General features: G+C 39.6%; 2 protein-coding genes across 5 annotated transcripts; both read right to left on the bottom strand.

Annotated features, from left to right (window-relative positions):
- Positions 1 to 1,091: 1,091 nt before the first annotated feature.
- On the bottom strand, positions 1,092 to 11,234 carry LOC144658855 (uncharacterized). Of its 4 annotated transcripts, none has more exons than XM_078519337.1 (4): positions 11,096 to 11,194; positions 4,919 to 4,969; positions 4,179 to 4,382; positions 1,092 to 2,952 (listed from the first exon to the last, which is right to left on the bottom strand). In XM_078519337.1, exons 2-4 carry the CDS (start codon positions 4,967 to 4,969, stop codon positions 1,447 to 1,449), a joined length of 1,761 nt encoding a protein of 586 aa, XP_078375463.1. In that variant the 5' UTR covers positions 11,096 to 11,194; the 3' UTR covers positions 1,092 to 1,446. The 4 variants fall into 4 exon arrangements, with proteins under 4 accessions (XP_078375463.1, XP_078375462.1, XP_078375465.1 ...); XM_078519336.1 differs by lacking the exon at positions 11,096 to 11,194 and adding an exon at positions 6,439 to 6,557; XM_078519339.1 differs by lacking the exon at positions 4,919 to 4,969 and having other exon boundaries at positions 11,096 to 11,234.
- Positions 11,235 to 16,049: 4,815 nt separating this feature from the next.
- LOC144658818 (charged multivesicular body protein 2b-B-like) lies at positions 16,050 to 23,184 on the bottom strand. Its single transcript, XM_078519301.1, has 7 exons — positions 23,026 to 23,184; positions 20,839 to 20,930; positions 20,206 to 20,247; positions 19,926 to 20,078; positions 19,322 to 19,424; positions 18,172 to 18,278; positions 16,050 to 17,481 (listed from the first exon to the last, which is right to left on the bottom strand). Exons 1-7 carry the CDS (start codon positions 23,144 to 23,146, stop codon positions 17,365 to 17,367), a joined length of 735 nt encoding a protein of 244 aa, XP_078375427.1. The 5' UTR covers positions 23,147 to 23,184; the 3' UTR covers positions 16,050 to 17,364.
- Positions 23,185 to 25,683: the final 2,499 nt, after the last annotated feature.

Below are 25,683 nucleotides of genomic sequence, written 5' to 3'. Positions count from 1 at the left end.
GCCATGTCCAAAGCCAGTTTTTGTAAAAGAACATATCAAGGGAGCGTCCAACATTGGAAGGGGGAGGGGGTAACCTAATGTCATATTGAAAGCACTGGCAACTGACTCCAATAATGTTGAAGTACTGGGTTAAGTGTATAAGTTTCGGATAAGATGTGTTCCAACTACTTTTGTCTAGGGTTGTACAATATTGGCAAACTTCAGCAAAACGAGCACTAAGATGTTAGACTCACGGCAAATATTGCAAAGTTAAAATAGAACCAAAGTTGCTCACAGACGAAATCGGTTCCAACTTCGTGGACTAAGGGAGAACCATGAGCTAAGTAAAACTCAAAAAAATATGTCATTAATGGAAAGATGAGAAAATGAGCGTGCAGAAAGGAAAGGAAAGATAACTTGGTAAAAAAGAAGTTCTGTTATAAAAGAGGGCTGACCTGGCTATTCCCACGCCCAGTTATTATGTTATATAATAAACACGAGAGACAGTGTTTCATCGGAATATCTAAACACCGAGAAGAGAGTTGAAAATACGACGCCCAGCGGAGTATTTTTGACGAAATGCGAGGTGTTTGGAATGTCCATGAAACACTGTCTCGAGTGTTTGATATATCTTCTCAATCGAAACAAAAAATAAAGAGTTAACGGAGAAATAAAATCGTAAAAATCTATGCTAATTAAGACCGGGTATTCGATCGATTGTGATTTTCTTTTTTTAACTTGATGAATTGTTGATGAGTTTGAGAATCAAGGGTCATAGCGTTAACAGCTGACAGACAACCTGCGTATTTTCTACCTCAGTTAACAGAAGTGTGTTTGAGTTGGTAAGAACATTCGGTTAAACGTAACTGGGAAGATATATATCATATTTTTGCCAATGTTATATATATTTTGGTTTCATGGATTTTAAAACATGTCCAGTTCGGCAGGACGCTTGACTGCACCAAGTGCCAAGACTGCAAAAACACAAATTTACGTTTCTCACTCAAAAGGTGTGAAATGAGGAAGGTACCATCCCTTTTTTAAAAAAAGGGTCTTGTTGAACATTTCGAGGCCGAAAATCATTACAAAATAATTAAAGAATCGAAAAAACCTTTGTTACTTTTCATTGGACAGCCATTTTTAATTTTTCAACACCATTACAACAATGTAAAGAAACATGGAAATACAGCAATTCCACTGGGTCAAAATGACTACATTCCAAGAATGTACCTAACTGAGTAATAATTGGTCCGCGATTCCAGAAAAAAGCGTAGTTTCTCGGTAGCTCATTCACAAAATACCAAAACCTAGAAATATTGTTATAAACTAAACAAATGGATGCAACTAATTCTATTTTGATTATATTTCTTCCGATATTTTTGCTCGACCACTAAATAACGTCAACTCAACCACGAGTGAAAGAGTAGCCGATTATTCAGTCTCTCACACTCGTGAAAGTTATGTTGTTCATCCCTGCTTGAGAACCTCGTCTTGCATGGCTGGGATGAGGCCTTTACGGAAAGCAATAGACAGCAGGTCTTCAGCAGTGGCGGTCTCGGGATACTGGCGAATGGCCCACTTAAGGTACAAGGCAAATTCATTCCAATCCACGGTACCATCTTCATCCATGTCAATCGCTTTCAAGGCCATTTTTGTCTCATCGCACCTGTAGCAGCCAAGGTACGGTGCCAAAAAGCCATTGTAGAAAGCATCAAACTCTAGCTTGTGGTCTCTCTCGCCATCTCTCAGATCCCATTCATCCCACATCGCACGTATCTCAGCGATCAACTCCTGGGCGTGGACCTTCTTTGGTTCTTCATTGGCGATCGCCTCACTCATTTTCTCGGTCAGACTTCCGCCAGATCGGTCGAACAGCATGGCAATGCCCACTGCGCTCATGTACTCTTCCTTCCTGTTTTTGTGAAGATCTTCCAGCATCACTTCCAGCATTCTCTGGCCTCTCTCTTCAGTGAATTGAGGATCGTCGCCAAAAAGATACTTCAGCCTGTCTGCAACCATCTTAGGTGATGCCAGGGTTGTCATTCGCATGACGTGCCTCTCACCAAAGAACGCGGCCATGTCGAACTCTTTTTTGTCCGGAGTGAAGTTAGGCATGCCGAACACCATGTCCAGGGCTCGTTCGCCGTACACAACCTGCAAAGGATAAGGCTCGAACCCAGTGGTGATCCTGCAGACCTCTTGTGCAGCTTCTCGGAGGGCTGTACAGTTGTACTGCTTAAGAACCTTCTTGTTTCCCAGGCGTATCAGGTTCAACAGCGTTACGGTGGAACAGGAATGGCCCATGGAGGCTCCTTGTATAATCAGACTTGCCCAGATACCATTTGCTCCTTTGGCAAGGCATTCCAACTGGGTGCTATCCTGCAGTCCCCACTGCTGGTGGACATGAACCAGTAGATGTCCATCTTTGAAACCACATTCATCCATCTCTCGTCTCACGGCAGCCGTCCACACACCAAGCTGTTCTGGAAGGTACTTGCCAGACTCTTCGTACACCAGGCCAAAGGGACGTTCATTTGGTGGCAGAGAAGACAAGTATCTTATCACCTTGAAGATACGCTTTGGTTTCTTGATCAAACCATCGGGAAGGTCGCGCAGGTTAATGAATACTTTGGAATCTTGGGAGAGGTTCTCGCGGATCCATGCCAGCCTCTCGGATAGAAGTTCGTTGATTTTTTCAACTTTGAACTTCTTGTAGTCGATACCTTTGTAAACCAGGTCCATCTCGATGATGACATTCTTGATGCCAAGATCTTTCATTTTCCGTAAACCGATTGGAATGGTCTTAGAATCCGGAACCCGATCTTTGCCGACGGACTCCAGAAACTCTGTGAAGGCATAAAGATTGGTGAAGTCCTCACCCTTCTCTTTCAGCTGTTTGATGAACGTGTCACCCAAGCGCGTCATGTGGGAGAAAGAGGCAACGATGATGTGCTTGTAACCGGCCTTTTTAATCTAGTGGAAAAGAAAAAAAAAGCATTAACCCTTTCAGCTCCTAAAACATGTTAATTCTTCTTACTGACCGGACGGCTATACATAGGTAGGGCGGTGTTGCATTTTGTCGGTGAAAGGGGAGAAGCAGCCGGGAGCACGTGGAATGATGGTTGTTAGGAAGTGAGCCAAAGAATATTTCAAAATGCCTCAAAGAAAATAAGGATTTCCTCCATCTGAGAGTTTTCAACCAATTTGATCACAGCACGAGTTTGAAACAAAAGTTTAGGCTTCTTTGATCAATCATGTTAGAGCAGCCTTTAGAACAAACAATTTTGATTGGCTGCTAATTGTGTTTAAACTTTGTTGACTTGAACGGCACGACAACGAGAGCGATAAATATCTTTTAACCTAGTGCAGACAAAACACATCTGCAACGCCCAGCATCATAAAAACTGCAGAAGAAATTTTGAACCGATCTCAAAATCCACTCCAGGAAAAAATGAAGCAAACAGACAAACCAACATCAAACGAGTTTCGAATCCAGTGAAAGTTTAACTTAGCAAACACGATTGCCCCTAAAAACGACTGCGTGGGAGGCTTACTAAAATGATTTTGACAAGAGCACACACAGATAATTCTGCCATCCAATGTAAACAAAACAACTGTGAACAGTCCAGCATCTACTGAACTATTTTAATCCCAGTGCAAAAGAGAACTACGCGCAACCCAGCGCCAAAGGTAATTTTTAACCTGGTGACAAGAAATAACTTCGACTGGTAGCCACTTATCAACATGTGTGCTAGATTATGCATGTATTAACTCTATTTAGACCGGGGGGGGGGGGGGGGAACTTTTGGAGCCCGCCCCAACTTTGAAGATTTGTAACTTCGAAACGACTAAAGCTACAAGCACCAAGCTTGGCGACTTTTCCTGACATTTTTCTGGCAACATTTTGACACAAATGCCAAGTGAACACCGACGTTGACGTTGCCATGGCAACCATTTTTTGACAGATATGTTTTCTGTTTTATGATGGAATTTGTATTTTTAAACTTAATTTAAGGCAATAGTTAGTTTATTTAATACTATTTCAACGTAAATATCAACTATAAAGTTCCAAAATCCAAGATTGTAGACAAAACTTGTCACTGACATTGACATTGCATGTGCCATCAAAGGAAGCAGTTTAACCGGAATTACATACAAGTTTCTTCAATAGTAATGACATAAATACGAAGCAAACGTACCTGCTCGTAAATTTTCCATTTGTTCTCAATGGTGTGCCCACGCAGCTGACCCACGGTGCTCTCACGAAGAGAATTGTCCAAAACGAACAGCTCCATATTTTTGAGGGCCTTTTTTTCGTCAGCAGCATCGCTCATTTCTTTGTGCATGCGCTTGATTTGTTGCTGGATATGCGCTTTCTCTGCCATAATGCTGCGATCAGACGTCTAAAGAAAAAAAAAATGATGTTCAGGATTCTTTGGGGATGATTTCATATCTGCTTGCCTTCTTACATTTTTTGTCTTTTATAATGCAACAGTAGTGTTGATGTTTTACAGACGTAAATATGTGTAGGCGAGGGCTATAATGAGCTCTAAGAAGAGCCAAAAACATATTTACGCCCAAGTACATCAACTCTATTTAATACTATTATAATAATTTCAAAGGGCATTTACTGAAAACGAATCAAAAACAGTAAGCGATATCTTGAACACTGCCGGCGTCGAGTCACCGTTTATTTTTTATTCTGATTGAAAACCAGGCTTAAAAGTTTACAAAATTTGGCACACCCGCATAATTATTCAAACAAATCTTTGCTGTAAAGTTCTCTCAAAAGGAAATTACACAATTCTACAGACAACAAAGAATTCGAAAGAATAATCGTCCTTTCGAAGTGTGAAATTAATTTTGCAGTTAACTGAACTGGCAGTTTTGCAATACCTGAACTGAGGGAGTTAATTTCGAGCGAAGAAGGCAAACTTACATTCATTTTGCCGCCTGGGTTCTTCTTCGAGTCTCGGTGATTCCTTTTCATCTAGGAGAAGAGTGAGAATTTGCTTCCTCGTTAGGTTTTTCAGTCATTTTGTCGCTATAAAGCTCAAAAACAGTTTGCCTAATTGCAGATGGAAGTCACCTCGACTCAAATTATAAACGGAGCTTGAAAATATGCCATAATGCCCGATGAAATTATTACAATTATTGTATACATATATATATTTTTACTCCTGTAATCACACAGACACGTTGCAAGTGTAGATGAAACCCACATGTACAAGTAGTTGCATCGGAATCGGACCAATAAATAAAGCAATTTAAATTGTGGTCCCTTGAACGATGTTCTTGCAGAATAATTAACAACGTCTAAACTGAAAAACAATTCCGGAGACGGACGCGTGAAAAAAATGAGATCAAAATCGACATTGCACTGGACCGGAACTTCCGATCAATAATAAGCTGAATGTATATTTTTTTCACTGCCAATTTTAACTTTAAATAACATCAATCAAGTCGATCATGAATCGAACGCGAAAGTGTGATCAAGTTAGCCAACAAAAAGACACCATTCGATTTTTTGTTCAATGAAGACCAACATTCAATGAAGCCAATGAAATGTTATTTCAATGCAAGCAACATTCTTTAATACCTAAATATTCATTAGCCTTTAACATCGATAAAATTTCGACATCTCCCTTATGTTTTGTCCACAGAAACTTGAAATCCCTCAATACCGAGAAGTTTTCGTGCAAATTAGATGATTAAACAACGAGTCAGTGATAAAAGGTACTCTAGATTCCTTGGTTAATAAGGTGTGGCGGTGAACGAGCTTTACACTTAGTTGCATGATATTAGTAAACCTCGATTTACGTACAGTTTGCTGTTACCTTGTACACATATATACGGTCGAGATAATAGTCTTCACTCAATCAATCATTTATTTATCCACGTAGCGTCTAGTGAGCTAGAAGCTCGTTTAAAATACGTACGTGCCAATAAAAAAAATTAAAATATAATATCTCTATCTAAATATGGTCTTACATAAACAAGTTTTGTTTCGAAGTTCTGGGTTTTACTCTGCGTTGTGTGGTTCCCTGTATTTAAAAGTTTATTACATAAACACACATATCAACACAGACTGAGCAAAATCAAAGCAAGTTTTAGTATTAATAATTCCCTTCATTCACGCATTCAGGTTTTTGCAGGAATCGTGCCTTGAACAGTTTCAAATGGCGCGGTATTCGCAAATTTCGGCTCACGGCGGCTTTCTCTATTATGAGCTACGCGGTCTCTGATACGACAAGGAATGCAAGGTGGCATATGAGTAGTGGCTCCACTGTCGAAGACTTGAACAGGTTGGTGCATAGCTATGTGCGGATATTAAATCCGGAGCAAAATATTGGTAGAGATGAAATAGTGCGAGTGACACACACGACTGAAATCTTTAGGGGGGATCAATAATTCTGCAGGTTTGAAGCCTGTCCGCAGCGAAACTGACTAATTTCTTACCTGAAGCTCTTCTGCTTACGGTTGAAATTTTTGATGTCTTCACTTTAGGAGCGAGGGAATCGCTGGAGTGAGGGTCTTCAAGCTTGAGCTTGCATTTATGCTGCATTAATGTCGAAGATACGAGGCCTAATTGGTCAAATACTATTGACCTTACATATGCGTACGTGGGAGTAACAGGTTTGCAAAACAAATCCTTAAACAAAAGCAAAACGGAAACGGAAACATTTAACAGCATTGGCCCTGTATCACGCCATAGGTGTGCGTTCTGATTCGTCAACCAGACCGCTTCAGTGAGTGTCATTCATGTCAGTGGTATGGTGCACTGGTTGGGCCCGGCCTTTGTTGTGCGATTTTGATTCTTCACTTTGTGCAGGGAATCTCTGGGGTCTTCGCTTGAGCTTGCATTTGCTGCATACGTCGAGATCGAGGCCTGATTGGTATCTATTGACCTTACATTGTGTCGTGGGGTAAGGTTACCATCCTTAGCAACGGAAACGGAAACATAACAGGATTGGCCCTGTATCACGCCATAGGTGTGCGTTCTGATTCGTCAAAACTATTGACCTCTTCAGTAATCTTGACACCTTGTACGTGGGTTAAAACTGCCCGCAAAAATGAAACAAAAGTAAAACGGAAACATTAAAATTGGCCTTGATCACGCCACGGGCTTGTATGACCTTGTATGACGCATGCATAATCATGCGTTCTGATTAGTCAAAACTCAAACCTTGTACGTGGGTGTAAAGAGTTTGAAAAATAAAACAATCTTCCAAAACAAAGCATAATGCAACGCATAACATTGGCATGATTATACACAAAAATTTAACTCAATTTTTGGATCGATATTCATTACTCGTTTTTCTTAAGTATAAGTATCTCAAGTATATCAAGGCTGGGGTACATGTGAATTTGAGTGAAATTTTAAGAGGTTCAAAGAAATGATAGAAGAAAGGAAATTATTTTTGAAACGCCACTAAACAATTGACCCCCACGTACGAGCACTCCAGGTTGGACTGTTTTTGTGTCCATCTTCTAATTTTTAACTTCAACTTCTAATTTTAAAATCACATTAAATCTTCAATATTTCTTATTTCTCCAAATTTTACTAGTCCTTTGAGAAAAACTATCTCCTCCCAAACATCCTTTCCTCCACTGTTGTCACGTACGAATGTTTCAATAAAAAAATGGTGTGTATATATATTGTAACAAAAGGCCGCAAAAAAATATCGGATACAATCTAAAATTCATGATCAACACGTTTGTCCATGCTTTAGAGTTCAAGAGTTCAGATCCAAGTTTTATTGTTTTGTTCGTTTCTGTTTCTACATTGAAAGCGTTTGGGAAACTCCTTTCATGGGTAAGAAGTGACTAAGAAGATTCAAGAAGCAAACCTAAGCCCAAAAAGGGTGAGGCGACCTTGCCGTTAGGGGTCTTTACACCATTTCATTTAGTTTATTTTTAGTTTTAAAATAATGCGCCGACACTGTAGAACTTTAGGTACACCACAACGGAAATGCATTCAATATGATTTAATGAAGTGGACCATGCACTTGTCCGGTTCGAAAACAATACTCGAACTTGAAATTATAACTGAATCACCTGATTAATGACTCGCATATATATGGCCTTACAGGTGATTAAAATTCTTGTCATGCGAGTTCCAACATTCGTAGAACAGACACGTCCAAAGCGGACATATAAAAGATCTTTTTGTACCAGAAACATAACGGTTCTTTTTGTTGTTTTCTTTGGCAAAAGCGCCGTTGGCAAACATCCCGATGCATTTAATTTAATGACCTTTAAATAAATGAACTGTCTGGAACTGTCAACCTCATGTTAGAACTGAACGCTTTAAAGCGAACTTTTACAAATAGGTGTTTATTTAGTTTTAATTAAATTACGGTAGCCTTTTTTTAAAATTTTGTAAACCTTGCACGTTTGTTTGCAGGTAAATGTTTTTGTAGTATTGTATTATTAGTATTAACAAAGACTATATCAATCGACCAATCAATCAATCAATCAATCAATCAACTGGCATGGAAGTCACGCGCAGACTTCAAAGGCAATAAGTTGGCTGAACTCGCTAAGCTAAAGGAAATAAAGAACGCGTTTGTTCTTCTCTTTGGACTGACATGTGGACCTGACTTTATTCTCCTTGCGCATTATACATTTTTCAGCTCAACTCCCATTAATTTTATTGAATAGCGAGCTGAGCTATTTATTTTTATGTTTTTTGGAGGCCCCCTTTTTAATATAGAGAAAAAAATAGAAAAATTATTATATAGAGAAAAAAAAAATATAAAAAAAAAAAACTATATTAATAGAAAAAAAAAAAAAAAAAAATTAAACGGAAATAAAAAAAAACGCGTTAATTTTATGTATGTTAAATTTTTTACTAAAAGCATTTGACCAGAACCTTTCCTAAATTCGCGTTAATTTTATAACGCGTACATTTTGTTCGCGTTGTTAAAATGCCTCGTTATATTCCTATAATAAGGTGAGTCTAAATAAAGAGTAAGTACTCCTTGAAAATAAATTGCTCCATTAATCATGAATTGAAATTACTTCTTTTAAAATAATCAAAAATCAAAAATAGAATGGAAGTCTATCACATGAAAACAAGGCGACCCCTAATTAATTATAACCTAAAGGCCAGCCGTGAACTGTTGTTATTCAAATAGCTTATAACTTTAAAACCTCCACGCTTTCTATTTTTGTCATTCGCGTGATGATGGTTTGAAATAAACCGAAATATTGCCTTCACTCAAGTTGATCGAACTCACTCTGGTAAATATCACCATGATGTTGTCTTTATTTGGATTCACATTCCGGATTCCTTCCCCTTCAGAATTTCTGTTTTCTTGTTTTTCTAGTTCTTTCAAACCCCTGTAGGCCTTTCTTATCACTTTGTTCCTCGAAGCGGCACGGAAAGGTCGTGGGAATTTATTTTGCCAGACGCAATCGATTGTTCTTTTTTCTAAAATTAAATTAATGAGCAAAAAGTGCTTATCTTGTGCAATTTTTTGGAAACAAACACTGAACGCGCGTTACAATGCAAGTTAAATATTTATCGAGATTTCAAGTCGGGCTCCCTAGCTTCAATTACCTTTGCAAAGCATCGAAAAGCAGACAATGCAAGAAAAAGTTTAACCAAGTTTAATAGTTTTTCCCAGCAGTTGCCGAACATCGAACCACATCGATATCGATCTACATTGTTTAAAACCTCTCATTGCCTAGCCTGCAGTGCGGGCGTTTTCCGTGGGCGCGCGTAGTACTAGTTCGCGATCGAGTAGATTCGCCGCCATGTTGGATGAGGGCAGAGAGAGGTTTCTGCCTCACTCCTACTACCCTAGGACACGTTTCTCCTATCCCCAATCCTCCCCCGAGTAAGAATCCAAGATGGCGCCCGATCAAAATGCATTCGAATATGCTCACTAAATACGCCTGCTTTGCAGGCTACTCATTGCCTTGTGCACTAAGAAGGCGAGTCACTCATATTGTTATTGTTAAGCTAAAAATGGTTCAACATTTTATAGTTCCAAATTGGCATTACACAGGGGTGTTAAAATAGTACCTCACTTCCGTCAAATTTTAACCTATAATATTTTTGACCTGGTTTTATAACAATAATATCCGATAATTTCAGTGGGCGTTAAAGCGCGCTTAGTTAAATAATTAAAATTCACAGAATTATCGGCGAGTAGTAGTGCTTATTCGTCCCAATCGCATGCTAATCACTATCTGTGCGTGTAAATTTCTCATGTAATCGATCGAGCGAAGTAAAGAAAATATAAATGATAATTAGTTGCCATTTAATGATAAGCTTTTCCTATCTTGTAAACCTTGCATGTTTGTTTGCAGGTGAATGTCTGTTTTTGTATTATTACTGATTAATAAAGACTTCAATCAATAATATAAAATTTACGAGACAAAAGGAATATTCTACCCATCCTTAATTTCAGTCGAGTCGGGTTGTAGACATTTAGGTTGCGGTGGAGGTTCGTGGAGGGATTTTTTGTTTTGCGGATCCAATCTCTAATTTAATTTTCGCGTTTGTGATTGTAACTGGTTTGCCTGCATGGAAAAGATTAAAGAAGCAACCCTCCAGAGAACATCATATGATCTGAAATGGGCAATTAACATATGAAGCTATCGAAATCTATTGATTTGTTTTTTCGTCGTCTCATTCGTAAGCAAACTTTTAAAATGCGTTTAGAATTTACAATTTCTGCATGCTAACTTCTGATGTAATCGATCAAGATGAGTTCCTAAAAATTACTATAAAATATGGGCCACAGGAAAGAAAATAATTATTTTCCATTAAATAACACAATGCTATAGCTAGCGACGAATTCTGATTAAGATCTTAGAATCAAAATGAACACTTCACCATTCGCTTGCAAGTTGTCGTATAAACATAAAACATTGATATTGTTTCAAAAACAAGTCACTATTCTGTAGTTGATATTGGATTGATACACAACATTTTACTATATGATATTTTTTTTTCTTTGGAATAGAAAAACCGATCAAAAAAATCCGGCTGTTACGCCTCACACACGTTAGACGCGATAGCACACATCGACTGCTTGCGCGTGCAGTTTCGGTCACGAAACCTATTCGCACCGACCACTCCCATTGTTCAAAGGTACCTTACCTGAAACTGTTTCTGCAGAGGAAAACTTCAAAAACACCTTTCTTCACTGCACTGAAGAAGCAAACAGTCTCTTGGTTGACAAACGGATCGCAATGATAATTTCACGAGTTAGACACAAACACTTGAGTGGTGTGTACGTGTCACGGGTGGGCAAAGCAGTGTGGGTAAATGTGTGAAATGGCTCACCTCTGCCAAGTGTGGAATTTTTAATATTCAGTAGTTTATCTCGAGTTTTACATAACACTCGATCAAGAACTGAAGTACGATATCCTCACTGCTTACTGTTTACCACAGATCACTTACTCCTACACGCTTTGCAAATAGCCCGAGCTGGGATTCTTAATTTAAATAGTGTGTTACGTTTAATTTGTTTCATATACACGGCCCTACAAGCTTCTAGCTTAAACACAACAGTATAAATACAACGGCGTCTTCTGAACCGAGATAAAAGCTGACCTCTCTTCTCTGAGTCATGCTTTCTTGATAAAACTGAACTAAATGTGCTAGGCAACATCCGTTATACTCGACGAAGATCCTTCAAACGATACTGTTTTAACAGCCGCATTTGCGGCCTGTCAGTTAAGGTCAGTTAAAACAGGTTTCCATGAAACACTATATCATGTGTCAAAAACCTTTCTGTCCTTTCTAAAAAATCTGGGAAGCAAGTCATTAATTTCACTGATGACAAGCGAGAAGTCATTCTTCCAGCAATATCTCATTCACTGCCTCGTCAGATTTTTTCGCTGTCAGACATGTTGTTGGTAGAATCTTATAACAAGCGTCCGAGGCATAATTTACGTATACAGTCAATAAGGAAAAGAAATTTTGGGACCTTGGCAACTGTCCGCTAATATTAGGTGTCGTCCGCTTATTAAATACAGTTCACTGTAGCTTACCTTCGGCTGTTGTTGCAGTGAAAATATCTGGAAGCACCGTTCTTAGATCTTCGACCTCTTCAAGGGTGAGCCGAAAAGACTGAATGGACGAAGAAATTTGTAGCGGATTGATTTGGCGTTGCATATTCTATTGCATGCTTTTAACGTGTAGAACGTTTGGCCGTTGAAACAAAGAGTTCTTTTGTAAATATGCAGACGAGTAAAATATCACCATTTGTTCTAGTTCGTTTTTGGACAAATCATTGTTAGTAGACTGACTATGGACAAATGGTGATTTTTGGTGAAACCCGATGGGAAATCAAATGGAAGGCCGACTATTTTGTCAGGAATAGTTTTGAGGTGTCACCGGTTGTAGGGTTAGATAAAGAGTGCGACACTCCTTTTCATTTATTCGGAAAACTTAAAAATGCCGCCATAGAGCAGTTTTCACTTGAGTGTCGAAAGTAATTTGCATTTGCTTTGGTTTTGCTTTACTACGCTTAGTGATTGGTTTAAAAGTCTCGCGCCACTTTCTCAACCAATCAGAAGTAAAACCAAAACCAATCGTGACTCGCTCACGCACGTTTTCCCGCGCTTCGCACCGGCTACGTGTATTTGCTTCGAGTTTTGATTGGTTCACTGGATTGTTTGCGTCCTTTGTGACTGGCCAGAGTGATTACTTTAGTTTTGCCGGGTTTTGCGATACTCAATAGAAAACCGCTCCAACATACAAGCAATAAAAATGACGTTTGTTTTCATACGTATATTTCTCAAAGGCTTGTTACATAATTCTGTCAGATACGCAGTGAATTGATTTTTTTATTCCAGCTTTCTTACATCGTGACCAAGCGATGTCGACCTTCACAAAGAGTTTTCAAAGTATTGTAAACTGTTTTGTTGGACCTTTATTCAAATGTATTTCTCAAGCCTTGTTTGCGTGAATTTTTTTCTCAAACCTCTGGCACCTTAATACTGCTCTCATTTAGGAATTTCTTTCTTTTATGCTGCATTGAGAATTTGCTCATGATCGCGACAAGTTTGCACTCGTCGAAAGCAAGGCCAGGGGTTGAAGTGACACTCTGTGGAAATGTCACGGCAAATACCATTAATTATTTATTATTTTTATTTATCACGTTAACTGCAGCGGAATGAGGAGACAAAGGAACTGTGTAACATGGCCCCGTCTGTGGGAGGAGTGGTGGCGTTCGCTTCGCACAAGTTAGGTCTTTTTCACTCCTTTACAAGACTTGTAGAAACGCACTTTTTTAGGTTACTGCAAACAAGCTGCTACTAGCAAGATTAGCAAAATTAGGATGGCAAAATTGTATAATTCTAGGCACAACAGATTCGAAACCTGGAGACAGGCTTATATACGAGTTTATTGATTTTCCCATACAGTTTATTATGTACATTTGGGAGATTTTTTTAAATGTTAATCATGATTAAGCTGTTTCAAAGTCTTTCTAGTCTCTCTCAAAGCCGCACGCGTCACTTGGTTTTGATCGAAACAGTATCAAATGCAAGAAAAGTTCCCTAGATTTGTTTCTGGTATTAGAAAGTGTTAAGAAATACCAGTGATTTTTTAGAAGAACGAGAAAAGCTATGGAACAAGACGTGTGTTTCCGCAGCTCTTTCGACTTCTCACAAACCCGAAAGAGTGCTTCTATCACTCAGGGAAACGAGAGAAAATATAGTCCAGTCCCTGAACTCTACCTTCCCCGCCCTATATAGAGGCCCTGGCAAGTGACGAACAAACAGCGACCTAGAAGAAATAAAATGGCGAGAAACAACAAGACGTTTGTTGAAATAGCGACAGCGAAGGAAAGAATTAAATAAGACAACCACGGCAAATCGCTCGGTTTCTAAATGTTCGACGGCGAACTGATATACCGGTCACAAATCCCCTGCATTAGCTGCATGCAGGGGTTGTTTTTAGGAGGGGGTTAAATAGGGCTACTCAAATCCGCCGATCCGTGCTATTTTTTGGCCAAATCCGTTAATTCGTCCTTTTTTCGTTCAAATCCGAATCCGTATTACTTCAAAACTTAGTGTGGTATAGTTTCACTGCAACGGACAGTAAATGTTATTTTAATTAATGCATATTTTTAAGAAGTTTAATTGCTTGTTTTTGCGACAATTCTGCCAACATACCAACGAAGACCGGCCAGTGACCCGAACTTCATTTATTATCCACGATCAGCGAAATTTCTGACATGAAGAGTCCGCAATCCACGCTACAATTCGTAGCTGATTCGCGATCCGCTGTATTTTCGAAATCCGCAAATCCGCTCAATGTAAAGCAATAATCCACGATCCATGCGCTTTTTTAAGGCCAAATCCGTAATTCCGCGAGCATATTCACCCTTCTCTTCTGAGATCCCGCAGATTGAACAGGCAAAAAGCTGTCAAGTCGAAGCGGATAAACACGATCAGTCAAAAACTTTTGTAGCTTGTCCTACCCACTAGTATTTCGCTACAAAGGGTACAAGGTGATAGATCGTTATTCGTTGATGCTCTGGCTGATCAAGACGTCAGTAACTTCAATAAAAAAAGTTAAAAGGAAACAAATTTTAACTTTTTAAAAACTGAATGAGAATTTGCATCTTTTAGCCCAGCAAGAGCGGGAATATTGTTAATCTAATCTGGCAACCAACTAACGCACTACATCCTGATTAAGCATAGCAAAGTACACCCTGCGAGCAGAGCCCTTTCTTTTCCAATGATATACTTGAGAAGAAAGGGCTCTAGACAAAATAACGAAATTCCCACAGCGACGTTCGGACCATTCTAGCTCATTCTTAAGGCTTGTTTACACGAGCAATTTTTATGTGACAATTTTTATTTGCCAGCGTAGACGAGGACAATTGGCCAATTTTTAAGTGACAAGTATATCTGCTGAGAGGTTGGCGTGTTAGCGAAAAATAAAAGTTGTCACATACGAAAAATTGCTCGTGTAGACGACTCGTCACAAAATGTGGCGAATGTTGCCTCAGCATGTGTGGTCCCCAACCTCCCACTGGGCTCTGTGCGCGCGTATCCCTGTGCGTATCTCTGCTGTCCAAGGTCATTACTGGCGTACGTAACTTTGAATCGTTGACAAATAATTGTTGTTCCATCTACATGATCAAATACATTTGTCACATAAAAATTGCCCGTGTAAACCCGGCTTTGACTGCAACATGACAAGCATTGAAATTCAGACGGAAGACATTATACCTACTCTAACAGGGCTTCTATTAGTATAGACGCTGAACTGAGGCGGGAAAGATGAAGAGGCGGCAGTAGAGAGAGACTCTCTCTTCTCCCGCACGAGTTCAACCACTATACTGCGGGGAACGGAGAGTTCAGCGAGTGGACTAGGGAAAATAAAGCATAAAGCCCCGGCTAAACGTTCAAACATTTCCGTCCAACATCGTGTTTGTCGCCCACATCATGGGGTGGCTAAACGAGCAAACAATGTTCGATGAAACACCGATCAAAGCGTGCCCACATAACGCCGGCTTTGGGAGTATTACCGTTAAAACGTCAAATGGATTCGGTTTCTGATTGGCTGCTTTTTCCCGTTTGGCCTTGCTTTGTTTGCAGCGGTGGCTAAACGATCAAGCATTTGCTCATGAAGCAAAATATTGGATGAAAATGTTTGATCTTGATCAAACATGGAAAACCATAGTAACAAATGCAATGTTGTGTCAATGTTGAGAGGGGCAGCTAAACGGTCAAACAAGCTCTTATAAAATGATGTTGGACGAAAATGTCTGATCGTTTGGCCGGGGCTTAAAGAATATAATACGGTGGAACTCAGACCAACGGCCGCTTTTTTGTCCAAAAACATAATCTCATACATAGTTAGTAAAGAGACTAACTATGTCTCATACAATCAGTAATTTTGTTATTCTTAACTACGGCCAGGCGTTTGTAGCTCGTTGGCGGTTGGCCGGAATTCCATGCATTTTATTTAATCGCTTGTAATAATTTTCTGTTCCCATAACGCTGTTTTGACTCTATCACAACTCACAACAGAGCCCAAACCAAACTTGAAAAATTGAGTTTGTCCAGCACATTGTAGTACACTTCCATCGTACGACGTTTAATGTTTTATTTACATTCATTTGCAACCTTTGTTTCTTTCATTTATAGGGTATTGATCTTGATGAAAACGTCCCTTCTCAAACTAAAGAAACGTTACTTCTCAAGCTCATTAATAATTCATCAGGTTAAAACAAAGAAAATAAAGACCGTGAAGGAGGTTTGGATACCCAGTCTTAATAAGCGTAGATTTTTTACGATTTTATTTCCCTGTTTAATCCGTAGTTTTTTGTTTCGATTGAGAAAATATTTCAAACACTCGACACAGTGTTTCATCGGCTATGCGAACACCTCGAATTTCGTTGTCGATTCGTTGAAAATGCGACGCATCTCTTCTTGGTGTTTGGATATCCGGATGAAACACTGTTTTTCGTGTTTGATATATTACCTAAACCATTATCGCTATATACCTTAGTGTTTTATTGATTTTCTACCTAAACTTAAAATAGGTAACTGTGTCCTTAAAAAAAGAAAATGTTTTCAAAAATCCATCGAGCATCACTTTCTTAAAGATCTGTTTTATTAAAAACTATTAATGATAGCAGTACCTTAAAGTTCTGAAAATGCCACCCCTCGAGACTAACGATAAAATTTCACGGTTGTTAGTAAATCTCAACCACTCCCAAAAAAGCGACCTTAAACCCAACGTGGATTTCTGTCAAAAACAAAATACAAAAACAAATACAGATACCACACCCTGCATACCACAATACTAGGACAGGGTTCGTACTCTTTTGGGTTTTCGAAATTTCATGATTTTCTATGACCTTTTCCATGACTTTGCAAAGTTTTCCATGACCTAAATTTGACCACTTTCTTGGAAATCTTTTTTACTTTTGGGTACGTTTTTACCATCTTCTTTGCGGGAAAACTGAGTTCATTTTCTATTTTTTTAAAAACATCATTTTCTATGACTATCCATGACCCACACTTAAATTCCACGACTTTCTAGGCCTGGAAAATGAAGATCTAAAATTCTATAACTTTCCAGGCCTGGAAAATGAAGATCTAAAATTCCATAACTTTCCAGGCCTGAAAAATAAGTTCTACAATTCCATGACTTTCCAGGTTTTCCATAACCCTTTAAACCCTGCAGAACCCATAATTTGTAAACTTGGAATTCAGTTTTCAATTAGCATTATTTCTCGAGATGCAGGGTAGGCCTAAATACAGTATACAAGCGAGCCTTAGAAGATAGCGATCTTACAGGAGAAAACTGTTAACTTAAAAAATAACAAGGGTGGACACTTTCGGAACTTTAAAGTCCTTTATTCTACTACCCCCTCCCCCTGGATCTACTGGTCATGTTTAAGCCTTGAGTTTAGCGAGCATATCTTCAATGTCAGCATCCGCTGACCCTTTGGAAGCTGCTGCTCGTTGTCCTGCTGGTAATTTTCCCGCATGCGCAGAAGGTGCCTCTGCCATCTGAAAAGTTGGGGAAAAAGCTTGAGTAAATAAATAATATGGTAACCTCTAATAACGACAAACCAGTATTCATAACCACATAATATTCACATATAATAGACATCTCCATACTACGGGCATGATTGTAAAAGGCATTTTCAAAAAGAATGGGTGAAATATTTTTACCAATAATCATATAGCTGGAATTTTCCTCCAAAGCTCTTATTGGCTACTTCGAGGTCACATGATATCTAACAATAAAACTGTTTCCCACCAGAAGTCTCTGAGTGGTCAACATTGAAAAATTTATGACGTCAGAGGGTAACAGTGTACTATTACTCACAAACATTGACCGAGGACCACTGTTTTTCCTATGTCTTCATTGTGCTATATAACAAATCACTTACAAGTAACGACTGGTCCCTCAGGAAATCAGTTAATTTCGTTTCCAGACTCGGATCTCAATGTTTTTGCCTCAGGAAACAATATAAACTGTTTCTCTCGGGACCAGCCATTAAGTGTACTGGTATATTATTGCTATGCAATATGTTACACAATTACTTCATGATATTGTATTTCCAATTCAGAATTTGCATTTGGTTTGACTGAAAAGTACTGTTGCATTTAGGAACTGTTAAGAAGAAGTATTATGGATGATACGTTTTTTCAGGTTTATATTTTATTCCTTTTAGAATGATTGGGCCCTCTTACCTTTCCAGTTATTTCAATGCCGATCTCATCCAAGACTTGATTGACAACTGCCTCCTGTTCCTCCTCATCGCCTGACTCGTCTAATATTGAGTCTAGAGTTTCATTGACTACAAAAGCAAACAGTATTATAAGAATAACAATATCGTTATGCACCTAACAATTTTACGCTTGTTTATATATGAACAGGTAAGGTATAATGAATGCAGAGGGTATATAGCTGTAACCCTTTGCATGTGTTGTGGACCTATGGAAGGTAATAACATTATTTATTTATTTCAGGAATAAGGTAGTCAGAGGGCACATAACTAAAAAAACTAATCAGATTGCTCAATTTGCTGGTCCACTATTTTCTAAGTATTGAAATGGGTATTCATTCCTGCATTGTAAGTGCAGTGAAAAACTCTCTCATACTTTTTATTGGTTTGTAAAACAATATTCGGGAATTCTCTTTGGACTAAAACAACCAGTGTGTCCTTGGTCAGAATATCCTTTTTATCTTACGTCTATAAAAATCTTTTTCAATTGTGTAATAAATCTATTATCAACCAAGTGTGAGGGCCGTACTGGAAGAATATCAGCCTGCAGTGTTGACAGTATGGGCCTCGCTGCACTTGGTCAGTACTTTCAAGACCTCACACCTCCCAGTACAGCCCTCAAACTTTGGAAATCAAAAGTGACTAGGAGTAGACAATAGGCTGGGATGCCCCACACACTAGACTTGGCATTGTCAGTAGGTTAACCCCCCCCCCCCTTAACATGCTTGTCAGATATCCCACACCCATAGGCCATTTATAAACCTGCCAGGATGGATATTGTCTCTGTAGCACTGTGGGGTAAAGTGTCTAAAGGTGTATTTGAAGACAACAACATCTGGAGTCCAAAACGTCAAGGTGTTAACCGTACAGACCACACTGCCAGTGCCTCTGGTAAAGTCCAACATTATTTGACTGATTGATCATTCAGTCAGTCAGTCAGTCAGTCAGTCAGTCAGTCAGTCAGTCAGTCAGTCAGTCAGTCGATCAGTTGGTCAGTCAGTCAGTCAGTCGATCTTTTAATCGTATTAACATAAAATGCCTACATGTATTCCAGACTTACACAGCAACCAAGAACTGTATGTTATGCATAGTAAAACTTTTGATTCAGAACTTACTCATTTCTTCCTTCATGTCCATTTTTGATGACTCCATTTCAAAGTTTTGTAGAGTACTTTGCAACTGCGCTGGATTCATCTGAGCATTTACACTTCCCATGGTCTGCAAATGTGTGAACAAGGTTACAAACTATCAAACGTGTCTAGGGAGGATATAACTTGACAAAAAGAATATTAGGTGAACCTGTAAACCTGAGACTTTGAGAGATATGGAGTCGACTGATAACATACTTCTTGTGAGCCCAAGACTTTCATAGCCTTGCAAAGGAAATCAAATGGCATCGCAAAAATTTCAAGATGGCAATACCTGTGAAACTGGACTCAAATTTCTTTGAGATGCATATTTTTTTAAAGCACCATTTGTCACCCCTGATATTAGATAATACATTATACATATGACATAAACCACATATTAATTATATGTGAACTGCTACAGGTGTAAAGAATGAGAGAGAATGAGATTTCCTGTGCAGTTATATTTCAACTTAAATAAGCAGTTTGAATAAAGAGTTTGAGTCAGGAACCATGCACAGCCTAGGCCTAAAACTGCCAAGATGTCGGGGACTGGTAAATTTGCTCCACTTTATGCTTAATCTAATCATACCTTGCTTGCAGTCGACATGGCTCCAGCCATTTTTGCTGTGGAGTGCATGGCTTGTGTCTGGTGTCCAATGGCTGTCACTCTGGAGCTTACATTCATATTCTTAGCTTTCTGTTTTCGTAGATTTACCAGCTGCTTGGCCAAGGTTGTTGCAGCCTAAGGAGAGGGTTTTAAGAGATGCACTGAATTTTTACTGATAATCTAGAACAGGAGATGTTAGAGATTTAAGATATACTGCATTTCAAGTTTACTAGTTCCAAACACATGATTGTTATTAACAAACCTGCTTGTTTCCTAGTTTTGCCATTTTCTTGATCTCTGCTTCCTGTTGACATATTGATTTAGAACATAAAATAATGTTAATTCTATTACAAGTGTCTTTTTAAAATTCATTTTCGAGAATGTGAAAAAAAGCTACTTAAACTCGGAAGTGGGGGTATTTCCTAGCCAGGACATATTCTAAGCAAAGAGCTTTCATATGATCTCAAAATTGCTCTGTGTACACTGTAAGTTGATTTGAGCACAACCTGGCAGAAGAAAAAGTAGAAGACACAGGGTGGTGAAAAATGGCACAAAATGAGAGCAATGGTTTCAGTTGGAAGGGTTGGAATGCAGTGGCCACAAGAGACAGAAACAGGCCAGAATGGAAGACTTCTAGGTGTTTACACCTTATGTGACACTGTAGCTCAAAAAAGATATTAATTAATAGATGATGACGATGATGATGATGATGATGATGATGATGTTGATGACGACCATGATGATGATGATCATGATGCTGATGACACAAGACAATTGGGCAAATGTTCTGAAGGGTCTTCCAACAGGTGTTGAACCTATGACCTTCTGCTCACTATTATTATTTTGACAAACCAAATAACGACTGCGAAGCAGACTATCATACTGTTTGTCTTACCAACTGTTTTTCTTGTCTTTCAAGTGCATTCTGGTCCCTTGTTAATTGTCTCTGTGTTTTGTTCAGCTCCCTTTTCTGTTGTCTCATTTGCTCTGTAAACAAACATTTAAGGTTTAAAAGTTTCTATTAGTTGTTAGCATAACCACACTGACCTACTATTGGTAATCGCGCAATCTGATTGGCTACACAGGTGCCTACTATCGATCCGTAGAAGGCTCTCAGAGCGCGCGCGTAGTCTTCGCTGAATTTTATCAATCAAAACCTTCAATAAATCAATTCTAGCGATATTCTGAGTTTAATAGATCGGTCAGTGGGTTATGCTAACACAATTAGACGGCTCGCTCTCGGTTTCTACCGGCTTTTGATAGTTGGCTCGGGGCTTCGCCCCTCGCCAACTATCAGCCGGTAAAAACCTCAAGCTTGCCGTCTAATTGTTTAATAGTTTCAAGGGGCAAAGGCCCTCGCCAACTGTCAAAAGCTTATAGAAACCGAGAGCGAGTCATCTATTTGTTTCAGCACAGCCCAGAGGCCATTCTACTTAAGGAAAAGTTCAGTGAAAGTGGTTTTAATTCATAGTTTTTGTGATTTCAGCAATTTTACTTGCGCGTACTCCCAAGGTAGTCAATCAAAAACTAGACCATGCTTGAGAAGCCAATCAGATTGTAAGTTTGCTCGATACCTGGTTTCTGGGTTATGTTGATTGTTATTACCGTATTTATTCGGTCATAAGGCGCACTCGGTTATAAGACGCACCCCAAACTTGGCAACTTTGTCATGCTAAGTTTCCAAACTGAAAATTTTCGAAAAACACTCGGCTATAAGACGCACCATGAGTTGGAGAGTTGTAAAGATTTGGTGATTCTTCTTACAGAATTTGAATGATTGAATGTTGTTCATATTCCTTGGCACAATCTTCGAGTGAAAAGGTAACATTTCATGCTAAAAATGACGTAAATCCACTTGCGCTAAACATCCGCTTTCCATCTTCATGCTTCGAATTTAGCTGCTTAGTAACCTGGCAGATGTGTAGTTTCCAGTAATCACTGAGTTTGTAGCTTGGTTACCAAGTTCTCAAGCATGCTTTGTATCGCTTCACACTTTGTTTATCGAGTGGTTTTGATTAGATTTTTAAGCATTTTGGTGTTTTCCCCGTCTTCTAAAGTCATTTCCAACATTCCAGGCTTAGAAAGGTTTGTTTCAAATGAGTATGCTTGATTTCCTTTGTCTGTTTCAACAAAATGCTAGTATAGACACGTGTTGCTAAAACTTGTTTATGTACATGACAATAAACTTTACATTGAAACTTGCTGTTTCTTATTTTCTTGTTCTAAAAGTAAGTGACCAACATTAAGTGTTTTCATTTTTCTTGTTTTATTTGTAAGTTCCGGTAAAATGGCGGTCATAAGATTTTGTTGGGCGAAAATACTCGGCTATAAGACGCACCCCAATTTTGGTATAAACTTCCTTCAGAAAAACAGATTTTCCTTGAAAAAACCGTGCGCCTTATAACCGAATAAATACGTTAGTTTTAAAAGCCTTTAAGCTTATATTTGTATTCAAGTCCATAGAACTGCGGAAAGGGCCTGATTACATGGAGAATTTCAGCCCAGCTTCCTGAACAAATCTTCTTAAAAAGGCAATTGCGATTGCATGAGGATAGTTTCATCCTGGGCGGAATTACAGCCCAGGCTGAAATTTCAGCCCGGGCTTGCTGGAAATCTCAGCCCGGGCAAACGGGCTGAAAAACCTCATGTAATTGGGTTTTCAATTTAGGCCGGGCTGAAATGAGCTTACGGATGTGCAGTGGTTGTTTTCAGCGAAAGAAAATGGTGGCCACGATAATTATTCAGTTTTGAAAGTGTTCAGCCCGGGCTGAAATTTGCCATGTAATAGCAACAAAATTCAACCCGGGCTGAAATTCGCCATGTCAGGCCCTTAGCCTCCAATTTTGCTGTTACAGGTATACTCTTTTATATAATTAAGCAAAACACCATCACAGTTGTACAGCCCTAGCTAGAGCCTGAGGCTACTAAAAAAAATTGACAGATAAACCTAACAGTCAGTCACTATAAAGGCTTTTGGTGTAAAGTACCATTTACTGTAGCCTAGATTTCTCCACCTTGCCTAAATATAATACCAGCAATCAACATGGACAAACAAACTCAGCTAGCGTTGAAAATATCCTACCTTTAGGATCCTTCTTTCTTCCAAACATGTTGACAAGATCGGTAAAACCTACAGTAACCTGGGATTCACTGAGAAAATCCTTCCTGATCGAGTAGTTGTTGCCTCTCGTGACGGATTTCATCCGCCATGTCAGTTACCAAAAATAGTTCGAACCCAGTCTTTTCTCTACCCATAACGTCATTCTACGGAAAATGATTTGCAACTTATGACATCATCACAACCAGAAGCCGGGGTCCGGGGGAAAACACTGCTCCAGAATCCAGTTTTATGTATGGACTTGTTTTAGTTTTCTTCTGCTGAGTGACAAGAAGCATTGTATGGCGACCAAAGTAAATGACCTTCGCGTAAGCTGTTTTTGTTTGGGCCAAAGATCCAAAGGAATCCGGAAGTGGTCGAGATTTGGAGACTGCTGTGATATAAAGGCGAAGCTAGTGAAACATACTAAAACAGTGCCACAAAGTTTCCCTTGATAATCATTAGATTACTGGAAAAAATTCGAGTTCGAAGCCGTACGGAGTATGCCAGGAAGGGGGGTGGGGGAGGGGGGGGCGCTTTGCCGCGAAAAAAACCTCCTCGCACTTTGCGCCAAATCCTCGCGAAATCACCATTGTTGATATTACAGTTCTGACCTTTTAGGCTAAATGTTTCTGTGAAAACATAACAACTCAGGTCACTCTTGTATCCCTCTCTGGAGTCTAACTAGTCCCAGGCCAAGCTGTTTTGACGTCTGCGCGCGTCGGTAGGCAGTTGTTTACCCTCGTTGTCAACAAATTTGAATTGTAAAAATTTGCACGCGAACTTCAACTGACGATAAATTGATTTGCATAATCAATTTTCAGATTGCCGATTTATAATACATTGCCGTACAACTGACGTTCTTAGAGGAAGGATAAAACAAAATTGTGTTTCAAAATGGCTGACCAACAAAGACGCTCGAGTCCACCACCGACATACGAGGAAGCTATCGCCGATGGTCGTCCACCGCCGCCATATTCGGAAAATCAAAACCCGGAATCAACACATACTCCGCAAACAGAATTTCGTGCACCTACTCAAAGACAAATTAGAGTTTCACCGATCATTACAAACCCGGATAATGTTATAGTGAATCAACCAGGCCGGAGAAACGACAGACTCGCTACAAGAGCGGGACACGAAGACAGCGTTTCACAACCTCGTAAAAAACGTTTTGGATGTAACTGCTTATGTTCTGCGTTCCAGTGGACACCGTGTTCATGTGACTGCGAAATATTTTGCTTTAATTGTTTGGGATTTTTATCGTATCTACTTCTTTGCGCTCCGGGTGTGTATTTGTGCTGGGGTTGCAAGAGAATTTGCCCGGAGACTTGTGGCGAATGTTACGCGCGAAGGACAAGTTTGATGGATAGCTATGACGATCGAGAAGACAGCCTTGCTACGCGTGTTTGCTGGTTTTGTGTCGGACCGTGTTGTTGTTTTACGTGCGATGCAGACACGGAGGTTTGTCCATGCAGCGATCCGTGCGTAAAACGTTGTGGTATTTGTGCAGTTTTCAAGAAAATGACTTGCTACTGCGGCAGTTATAAAATATGCGATTACAACCTCAATGTCATGGACGAGCAAGCAGTTGGGTTTATTTGTGACTGCAAGGAAGTTGGCTGCATATGTAGAGACACGAATGGGAACTGATGCAAACTTCTCTCTGAGGGATGGGGGAGGGGTATAAATCCCATTTCCCAGCCTGTTGTTTTCTCAAATTATCCCAAATCCCAGTACCAGTTCTATTGTTTTTTGTTTGTGGTCCCCAGTCCCAGTGAGCCAAATCCCATTTTCCCAGTGAAAATTTGCCCAAAACCCAAGTTCTCATTTTGCCCCTTCAGACTCCTCCTCTCTCCACCACAATTTCAGTACCAAACATGGGGAGATTGGGAAGAGGGAGGTAGCGGGTGTAACTAGTACCCAGTCCAGGGCCGTAGGCAGGATTTTGCATGGATGGGTGCGAGCACCGTAGGTATGAGCGTCTCAGGGTTTCTTGTGGTATTCTTCCTCAGAAATTTTCGAAAAATCAAATTGTCAAACCCTCACTCCCTGATTGCGCAGGCATTTGTGGTCTGTGTATGTGTGTGTGTGGGGGGGGGGGGAGGTGCAAACACACCCATAGCATCCCCTGCCTATGGCCCTGGAGTCTGCAGATAAACAGCCTTGGCTATTGTATCATAGACCTTGAATGCTCTTGAGCTGTAACTTACATGTGGTACTGTTTATAATGCTTCAAAAAGTGGTTCGAAATTCTACATCTGTGAATGGAACCCAACGTGTGACCATTGCATTGAAAGCTACTTAAAGCACTTCTTTTGTATGGTACTGCTGTTTATTATGCTGTATGCTGATTTTAACTTTGAAGTGTGTGCGTGACCATTATACCTGTGACCATTCAAATGAAGGCTATTGAGCAGTCCTTTCATGCAATTTTTTTTAGGACCAGGGGCAGATCTAGGGGGAGGGTGCAGGGGGTGCACACTCCTCCCTGAGATGGCCTTCATTTTCATATCCGCTTTTAAAATTTGTTTACATCACCAGTCAGTAAAGCCATTCCTTAGAGGTGCACCCCAGGCTAGCTCCTAAAAAAATCCTGGATCTGCCCCTGAGGACTGTAGATGTAATCCAACTGTGTGACCA

The sequence above is a fragment of the Oculina patagonica genome, chromosome 6, assembly GCF_052425735.1.
Source record: "Oculina patagonica isolate OP01 chromosome 6, crgOcupat, whole genome shotgun sequence".
Taxonomy (NCBI): domain Eukaryota; kingdom Metazoa; phylum Cnidaria; class Anthozoa; order Scleractinia; family Oculinidae; genus Oculina; species Oculina patagonica.
The sequence above is the reverse complement of the archived record's forward strand: the minus strand, read 5'-3'. Positions and strand labels throughout refer to the sequence as shown.

What these genes read in the sequence shown, in the direction of transcription:
- LOC144658855 (XM_078519337.1), bottom strand. Translation starts at nt 4,969, where the DNA reads ATGAAAAGGAATCACCGAGACTCGAAGAAGAACCCAGGCGGCAAAATG. An exon ending in ACCCAGGCGGCAAAATGAAT is followed by an intron (nt 4,383 to 4,918) that starts GTAAGTTTGCCT and finishes TTTTTTCTTTAG; the next exon opens with ACGTCTGATCGCAGCATTAT. An exon ending in AATGGAAAATTTACGAGCAG is followed by an intron (nt 2,953 to 4,178) that starts GTACGTTTGCTT and finishes CTTTTCCACTAG; the next exon opens with ATTAAAAAGGCCGGTTACAA.
- LOC144658818 (XM_078519301.1), bottom strand. Translation starts at nt 23,146, where the DNA reads ATGAAATCCGTCACGAGAGGCAACAACTACTCGATCAGGAAGGATTTT. An exon ending in AAAGACAAGAAAAACAGTTG is followed by an intron (nt 20,248 to 20,838) that starts GTAAGACAAACA and finishes ATATGTCAACAG; the next exon opens with GAAGCAGAGATCAAGAAAAT. An exon ending in CAAAACTAGGAAACAAGCAG is followed by an intron (nt 20,079 to 20,205) that starts GTTTGTTAATAA and finishes CCCTCTCCTTAG; the next exon opens with GCTGCAACAACCTTGGCCAA.